Source organism: Catharus ustulatus, chromosome 4, assembly GCF_009819885.2.
Source record: "Catharus ustulatus isolate bCatUst1 chromosome 4, bCatUst1.pri.v2, whole genome shotgun sequence".
NCBI lineage: Eukaryota > Metazoa > Chordata > Aves > Passeriformes > Turdidae > Catharus > Catharus ustulatus.
Window position 1 is genome coordinate 36,429,946 of NC_046224.1, and position 9,762 is coordinate 36,439,707.

General features: G+C 37.5%; 1 protein-coding gene across 5 annotated transcripts in view; it reads left to right on the plus strand.

Moving 5' to 3' along the window:
• Positions 1 to 6,159, plus strand: part of SPAM1 (sperm adhesion molecule 1) — a 34,898-nt gene extending 28,739 nt beyond the window's left edge. For all 5 annotated transcript variants that reach the window (XM_033058908.1, XM_033058906.1, XM_033058907.1 and 2 more), the window contains 2 exons: positions 726 to 815; positions 2,620 to 6,159. In XM_033058908.1, coding sequence (XP_032914799.1) covers positions 726 to 815; positions 2,620 to 3,324 — 795 coding nt within the window. In that variant the 3' untranslated portion in view covers positions 3,325 to 6,159. The remainder of the gene's footprint in view (positions 1 to 725; positions 816 to 2,619) is intronic.
• Positions 6,160 to 9,762: the final 3,603 nt, after the last annotated feature.

Genomic DNA, 9,762 nt, shown 5'->3' on the forward strand with positions numbered 1-9,762 from the left:
CCCTACAGTAACTTGCTTTTTTATTGTCTTTTTGATTATCATGAAATCTCTCCCATACCATATAGGCCTTAACATTTTGCTTGGACTGGGATAATAACTGACCCTAAAAGGAGAACTGAATGGAAACAATTTTCCCAAACCAAACTCTGTTAAAGACCAGAGACATTCTCTAGGAAGGGGAGATTCCTACTGTTGAAAGCTCTTTCTCTTGCAACTTTTCTGTTTTTGTACTTTCTGGTAACAGAAATTAAGTGTAAAAAAAAACCCAAAAAAAAAAAAAAAAAAAAAAAAAACAAAAAAAAAAAAAAACCAAAAAAAGCCCCAAAAAAGAGATGTGCTTTCCAATATCTTTATCCCACAGCATTACCGAAACCAGTTGCTACCAACTCTGAGCAGCCAGAAGGCAATGCATCACAATGAGCCTTAACATGGTTGGAGTAGTGTATGTCATATGCCTAAGCAATGGCTCAGTTTTACAGCCTTGTTTTCTAACCAGATGACATATATAAATTAGATATTGTTGGCAACATTCTCTGGTATCACCTGTGCAATCCAATTCCAGGATAAAATTGTGCAATAGAGAGCAGGACGTGTGATATGTATCATTGCTTGCTGTCTTCAAAGTAGTTATTTTGGATATGTCATTTACTCTTATGCTTTTTTCCATTTGCCCTTATGTTATAGGTTAATTACATTTGTATGATTCTTTATATATTTTCCTTCAGGATGACCTGGTAAATACCATCGGAGAATCTGCTGCACTGGGTGCTTCTGGAATAGTGATCTGGGGTGATATGAATTTAACACAAAATAAGGTATGCTATATCAACTATTATATGCAATTTTGAAGGAGAAATTAAGTGAAAAAGATGTAAAGCATTATGATCACTTACATCATATCTTCTGCTATTAAAGTGATTACTCCATATTGCCAGTAGTTGTTTGTACTCAAAACCCAAGCATATCTGAGGCTTATTAAGGTCATTATTGACTACACAGAACAAGAGTTCAATCTTTAGTGTATTAGTACTGTTGACTCTGGGTAACTGGACAAGTTACTATGATAACTGTAGGCAAGTTATAACTTGTTTAATTAGTATAAGAAAGAATTCCTATATCTTCATTTTAGTCACGAAGTAAAGAAAAAATTACTTGGGCTTGCCTGGAACAATTTTTAAAAGACCCTTCTGCTTTTTGGAGTGGTGAATTCGGCAACAATATATCAAGCATTTGGAAAATCAGTCTGTAAAAGTTCAGCCCTAGACTATTCTCTGTGTTGTAAATACTACTTTGATTCATTTCATTGTATGAAACATCTGAGCCAGAAGAAAAAAAAAATTCTAGTTTGTTTTAGGAAAGGGAAATACATAGTTTGAGAAACTGCTACAAGGATGTTTTCATCATTCTTTCCAAGTAGTTCATTCATAACCAGACAAATTAGATTTAACAAACTATTTTATGGGAAGACTCTTGTGAAGTCTTCTGAGTGCAAAGGACCAAAATGCTTCATCCCTGCCAGACCTTCTGTCACAGACAAAAATGCCTCCACAGCTCTGTGAGGTTGTTATTCCCCAAAGCATCCCACTTTGACTTTTTTGTATGTGCCCGCCTTTGAGAAAGGATATTGTTGCACCTGGAACTTTTCTGTCCATTATCTCAATATCAGGACATAGATGAGAAGCAACTTTTGTAGTCTGAATTTTGAGATTCCTGTGAGAAAAAAAACTCTCCACAACCCAGACAGACTATATATTTGCGCACTAATTGAACCTGATTTTTATAGCATTCACAGTCACTAACATTTCAGCAATGAAATATTACCGCGAGCCTCACTTCTGCATCAACCAAAATTTATTGGAAATATTTTTAAATATACCTAAAAGAAAACAAAAAAAAACCCCCTACCTACATCTTAGATTCACCAAAGTCATCTCCATGGCTATAAATATTAGGCATATCTACATGTGGTATAGGACAAATGCCTATGATGTCAGAAATAGAGTTCCCCAAACATCTAGTTATTAAAATGTGCCAAGAATGCACAGAACACATGCCAATTTCATTATCAGTTAGAATGATCAATTATCTTAGCATACCTTCAATTTGACCATCCACAGTTCTTTTCATTTAAAAATGCCATGAAAGCTCCCTACCCTGTAGCCAGACTACTGAGGTCAGGGAAAGCTGAAAAGTGTCACAGAGATTACTTGATAGAAAAAGTATTTGTGTAGACTGAAGAAGTGAGTTGTTTTTTTTCCCAGATCCATTCAAACTATTTAGGACTTAAAAAGGAACTCCAATTCTTCATGAAACTTCTTTGAATGCATCTGATTCAAAAAGCTACATGAAATATATAGACAAAATGAAAGCTTAAAGACAACTGCTTTCTGATTTAACTGCTTTTTGTAACATCTCCAGCAACTACACAACGTAAATTTGCTGTGATCCTTGAATTTTGTAACAGCTTTTTAGATAAACTTGCTTCCAACAACAAGTTATAGCTATTATCAAATCCTCAGGGGAAACACTTATAGATATATACTGTATAACTGCTATTACAATGACAGCATTTTAATGGTTTCCATAATAAACTGTGGAGGTATAATGTTGTTTTCACAGAACACCTGTAGAACTCTGGACAACTACCTTAGGAGGACTTTGACCCCATACCTCATCAACATCACAATGGCAGCCAGAATATGTAGCCAAGTGCTATGCCAAGACTCTGGCGCTTGTGCACGGAAAAAATGGAATTCCAGTGACTATCTTCACTTGAACCCTGAGAATATTGCAATTCAAATGACAAAGGATGGAAAATACACTTTACAAGGGCAACCCTCATACAAGGATCTGCAAACATTCATAGAAAAATTTGATTGCCATTGTTATGCAGGGCAGAGCTGTGAACCTACAGCTGATATAAATGACATCCATTATGTCCATGCTTGCATTTCAGAAGATATTTGCATTCAGATATCCTCAAATTCACTTTCTAACATAGAAGCCTCTGAAGAAAAGATCCTGTCTAACAGAACTGCATTTTCACTTACCTCTGAGAGTAAGGTGACATTATCTACACATCCTGGAATAGAAGATTTCCAATCTACCTTTGGAAATAATATACTTAATACAACATCTGCAGAACATAACACTATTACAGCTGCCAGTAGCTATGATTTGGAAGAAAATGATACTCGTACTTTCAGTAGTTCTTCATCCTATAAGATAAGGATGTTTAATCTGTTTCACTTAATTCTATTTTTGAGAACCTTAATACAAATGACCCATGAAAGTGTGAATATCCTTTTCCCTGACTATATTTGAAATTCTAAAGGTTTTATTTACAAAACAAACCAACAAAATAATTCCTGAAAGGCTTATGGTCTTATCTGTATCAGGTAACCTTTTCTAAACCATAGGTGCCGCTTCAGCTTGAATGTATTTCTTCAGTTTAGTTCTATAAACTAATATTTGTGCCAAAGATATATTGCTCTATATATACTGATTATGCCATATGAGAGGATAATCCAGAATAAGAAACATTTTTTACAGTTTATATATTTAACCATTATATTTGGAAAAAAGTAAATGCTGACAATGTTCTTTTGGGTACTTCAAGTTAAAACAGTTAAATATATAATATATAAAATAAGTAATCAGTTTTGATGCTCTAAGAATTAATTTTATTCCACATGAATGGAATTAGCTCTTAAAAATATTTGGCTTAACTTTAGATCTGTGGAAATTTTGCAGCATAAAATTTATCTGATTAACGTAATGTTCCACCACTTTTCATAGAACCTTTAGGGATCCTGTAGTTTTTCTTTTAATGAGATATATTTGTAATTCTTCAAAAGGTTCTAATTTCAGTGTAAGTATTAACTTTGAATATTACTGCTTTATTATTTAAAATTTGAGCTGTAGCAGTTTATCCTTTCTTCTCACAAACCCTCCTCCTTATTTCAGATGTCCCTTCCTTGGTTTCCAGTTGTTTTGTCTTGCCAATAGTCACAGCTCATCTGCTCTGCCTATGCATTCCCTACCAGGACAGGTCACCAATCCTAGTTGCTCCATCCAGCCATCCCTAGGAACGGGATAGGGCTGTATGTGCCATTTGGACAAAAGTCTGTGCATGGGACTGTATGCCACATTATTTCCTGAAGAGTCTCTTTGGTGAAAACCAGTTTGCTCCTTTAGGAAAACCCAGCAGTGGCAACAGGAAAATAAGCATCACTGGGAACCTGGGACAATCTCAGGACCACCTTTCTGATTCAGTTTGCTGACAGAACTGGAAGTACCAGCTTAATTCTATTCCATTGCCAAAAGGAGTGTGAAAGTAGCAGAGATACATCAGAAGAAAACTACTCCCAGTATATATCAGATGTCTAGTTCTGATTAACATACAGTCAATTTAACATTTAGAAGCAATTAACTGAAGTTTATTTGATAAAATAACCTTTTCAAATTATTATGTCAGATGCTTAATACTCAGTTGGCCTTGTGATGGGTGAAGAGTGGCTGCTGGCATTGATACATTAAAAATCTCCCTAGAGCCAGACATGATCTGCATAAATAATTCACCACCTCCCACAGATATAGCCTGCAGCACTAATGAAAATAACCAGGACCTCAATATAGTGGCCATTTACTTATAAAAAGTTAATTTGTTAATCTAGCAGAAAACATGTATTATATCAATTTTCTTTGAATTTTCAGGTTGTTGGTCATAACAGAGATGCAGAAAAATAGATGAAGCCTTTAGACTTAACATGGAGAAATAATGTTTTATGGCTTTTGAACAGCAAGTTATCAAGAGGAAGTGACAATTTTCTCATCCCAGTTACAGTGATAAATCCACGAGTCAAAGCTGCTTCTGCTGTTAATTTTCCAAATGGAGTCATCAATAAAAAAACATATATGTAGTAGATTGTTTAGGACAAAAGAATCCATCTGGATTTGATCACCTGTGTAAAAGCATGCTTTTTTCCACTGCAGCTCTGATATTGGTTACTTCATCTTGGGTAAAGAAAAGACATGGTATCATAACTCCTGTGCCTGAACTCCCTTCACACTGCATTTGTGGTAACTATCAAATGGTTTCTAAAAACTGGAAACACCACTGCTAATGCCTTAGCCTAACTTGTATGACTTATATGAAATTATATTTTTTTCACAACGCTTTGACATGGCTAAACTGAAAGATACTGGATCTGTAGCACTTTGTGGTAGGACAGCTTGCAAGTTCACAAAATCTGCAAGTCTTGCCATGAATACTTTTGACTATCATCCAGGTAATAGCAACATTTGTGATGATTCAAGCAAGAAACCACCAAAAAAGGAGGAATGAGAAGATTAAATCACAGAAGAGTTGAAACAGAGCACCCAGTACCTCCCAACGGATGCAGAGTGAGTGAACTGCACAAGTGAAAGAGTGAAGCAGTGCGGAATGTGGAAAGACCAGTCTCTTCCCATTCAGCATTTTATCTACCTGTTACTTAATATTGACAACCTCTCCCCAAGGCTCACTGTAAAGATAAAGGAACACACCAACTGATATGTTAGACCTATTAATCCAATTCCATCTCTTTTTTTTTTTTTTTTTTTTTTCTTGAGAACAGCCAGGACCAGAAAAGTAAGAGGAAGTTGAGAGGAAAGCAGTCTATTGTAATAAACTGTGCCTTCCTAAGCTGCATGTTAAGTAGCTATCTACCTTCAGCTCTGATGTACAATGCTTAGCCAACCACCTTGCAAATGTTCATTCAGGATTATTTATGTTACTTTGTGTATCTGCAATTCATGCTTTAAATCCTACAGACTTCAGGATTTAGGTCTGCTATGTGTTAAATTACAGTATTTTCCAAATACATTATTCTTCTCTATATTAGATTTGTCTTACCTATATTCTATGATAGAGAGTCACCATGGAGTCAATGAGTCTCCATGGAGTAAAAGGAAAAAAGAAGGAAAGAGGTGCTATGACTTGCATTGCTGGCGACTATCACATGTTCAAAGCCAAATTGATTTTGGCCTGAAGTGGACCCCTTTCCAAAGAGATTTTCTTCTATTCAATGCATTGCCTGTAATCATTAGTTAGCCTTATAGTTTTCATTTCTTGCATTCTTGTAATTTTTAAAAGATTAAATACTAGAGAACAGTTCACTTTGATTGCCATTCATTATTTTGTATTTCTCCTTTTCAGAGAGCCCTCAGGCTGGCCATATGTAGGGACAGGGAAATGCTAAAGTGGGTTTGATGAAAGGGTCTGTTTAAGTGAAAGCTGATAAATACCCTCCTTCGATGTTTTGACATTATGCTAAAATTTTAATTGAAATTCTGCTTCTTTATCTGAATAATCTGGATCTAGTTTATTGTGTTGCTTATTCTGGGACATACAAAGATATTCTACTTCCAAGGGAGATGGCAATTGGCACTTAAAGAATCTGAACAGAATAAAACCAGTCTAGTCCTCGCCTTGCAGGTTTTTTTTTGTTTTTTTTTGGTAAAAATAACAACATGGAGAGATGTTTTGAGAGGCCAGTAAAATCACTTTGTAGGCAGTCTAGGATGTGACTAGTATCCCAAAGAGTTCTGCAAAACTTCCTTTATTCCCTGCATCACACTGGGTATCCTGTTGTAAATATATATATTAGCAAATAATTGTATGGAAGATTTGAGACCTGAGCAATATGTTCTAGACAACTTCCAGACAGATTAGATTTCTACATGTACTATCCATCACTTTTCAGTACAAACAACAGAGACAGTTATGTAATTTTAAAACACATTCTGTTATGAAGCACTGATGACCTTTATAAGATGACAACTAAATTCCATCCTTTAAGCATACACACCTAAAACTTACTTGAAAGACTTTTTTCACACTGTTCTTGTGCCAGCTCCTTTGCAATGGCAGATAGCCAGCTAAATTAGGGTCTGAGACTTCAAGTTGGAGTAACGAGCTTCATTTCAAAAAATAACTTCGATACAAAAAAAAAATGTTTATTGTGTGTCTTACAAAAATAACTGCTTTATTTTATGATTTCATCTTTCCTAAAGACTTTTTTTGTTGTTTGTTCTTGCAATTTTTTCTCCTGTACTACAGAAAACTATTGTATAGAAGGCTAGAAACAGATTCAAAAAGCTTACTAGTCTAACTTCATCCCCTACCACTTCTAAATGATTCCCAATGTGTAGCAATCCCAGACCTCCCTGCCTGTTTTTCTGGAAATACTTCATTGCATATTAACACTGCTTCACAACATTTTTCATTATGATGATGATCATGTAAACATGCTGTATTCAAGACAAATTCTAAGCTTTTGTGTATACCAGTCGAGGATCAGGGTCTTTACAGAATAGTTCTTTCACATAGCTGTTCCATAACTCTTGCAGCTACTCTTCACTGTCACTGCCACTCAGGACTGCAAAAGCTTCCCACATTTGTTGTCCCCTTGTTATATATAAGAAAGTAAAGAGCAAGAAGGTAAGGGGCACTTATCAACATTAACATCCTTAGGGGAATAACTTTGAATTTAATTATGTTCACTAATATGTTACCACCATCATAGTATATTGATTATAGTTCTCCTTGGTCAGTAGTAATTAGATGATATTTTTCAGTTTATGCTTGTGTAAATCTTAGTTTATAACTGACAAGCTATTTTATTGATGAGTTATCAACACAGACAGCATGAAAATTAATGTGGATCATTACTTTAATACATTCAACTGACATTTGTGTGCTCTGTGCACACAATTCCAGAGGGTGGTGCTCAGCACCACATATATGTGGGCTCTATGCAGTCACCTGTCTCTGCCTTTGTTTTTATATCAGGAAATATATTTATTCGACAGAACTCTTCAAGATCCTGCAGAAGAAAGATACCATATGTTGGCAGTCTCATGGACCATGCTGCTCCCTCAGGCTACTAGCAGGTTGAGACAAGACGACAGCTTGCTTGTGTCAAGTGATGATTTCCTGAGGCAGGGACAAAACAACCACCCATTTAAAGGGAGGCTAAGGGAATCCTGCAGTCCCACGATAACATGGTTAATGTCACAACAGAGCACAAAGTACCTTATTGCTGGGACAGCTGGTAATTAAGGGCAGAGGACTAACAACAGTCTTAGGCTGCCTGTAAATCCTATGCACTATTTCAGCATGAACTGCATATACCAAGTTTAGGCATCCAAATCACACCATTTTTGAGTTAAAAACCTTAATTTGACACTTTAATAGTCAGAAATCCTTCTTCACCTTAATCCTTAATTATACAGAAATCCTTCTTCACCTTTTCCCTCACCAGAGCATGACTGGAATTTAGGGCACATGCTAGAGCCTCTGGGGCTGCAGCCAGCAGAGGGTACAGATGACACATGCAGACACTGGTGGGTACCTCACTGAAAAGTTCAATATGCTCTTTCTGTTCCATTCAGTAATGCAGCTGCTTGACTCTGCCTACAAACAGAAAAGATGACTAGTCACTCCCTAATGTAGTGCCTCAATAGCAGAAAGGATTGATTCTACAAGTTTTCCCCCTTGAATGACTGGTGTATCAGGACAAACCAAAAAAAACAGTGAGACATTACCTCTTCTCATTCTCTCTGGAGATTTCATTCAGCTGAAAGCTTCGTCTCCTTGAGATCTGCCCAGGGAGGCAGTTGAATCACTATCCCTGGAAGCGTTCAAGAAACAACTAAATGTGGCACTTAGGTCTAGTTTACAAGGAGGTAATCACTCAAAGGTTGGACTTGATAGTCTTGGATGTCTTTTCCAATCATAATCATTCTATGATCTTCAGCTGTCACTAAAACGCATTCTTAAAATACAGATAATGTGATCAAATATCTTTGGTAGTGCTCCAAACTACAAATCTGAGTCTCAAATACCTTATTTCTTCCCAAATGTGAAAGATCTGAATATGCAGTGTCAGTTCAAGTTATTTTGCTGACCATGTGTTTATTGCATCCCCACCATTGTTCCCTGAAACATAAGACATTCTTTCATAAACCTTTATGAATGTCCCTCATCAATGACACTGTAACCTTTCCAGAGCATCAGACTTCAGTTGCAACTCTTGAGACTGGCAGATGGATCCAGGACAAGTGTTAGCCCTGTGTTTATGGGTAAAACAAGCCTTTCTCTAATGCTCTGTGGCAAGATTGTGTGCTGAATGTTGCTTTTATTCAGTGAAGGCAGAAGATTCTTGGTGAAGCAGCATGTCTCGTTGATCACAACACAAAACCACCATCACAACCATCTCTTGAGGCAAGGAGTCATACTATGGGTGATTTTCCAAAAACTACCACAGGAGAAACAAAATAAAAACATGGTAAGACTTAGATCTGGAAGCCTGTCACTACACAATGAAGAATTCAAGCAGAGTTTCCTGAGAACAGTGGAGGTCCTAGCCTAGGGGTGTGAGAACTGCCATCACTAGACGTGATGAACCTACAAAATCAATGCAGTCAAGCGGCCCCAGCACCACACCGACTCTCGTAAGGCAGCGCTGCCATCGCGGCTTCGGCCCCCTTTGCTGGCTGCGGGATGCTGTACAGCCCACCCAAGGCAGCAGCTCTGTGCCGCCACATCCTTCCACAGCCCGGGGACCAGCTGCTCCCAAACAGCATCTCCGCGGTGTCTGGAGCCGCCCCGCCACTCCCGCCCCGCGGCTGCATCCCCTCGCTGGGCGCTCAGGGCCACCCACCCCCGGCCAGCGCCGGCTCCTCGCAGGGCGCTGCCGCCTCTGCCCGTCCGCCCGG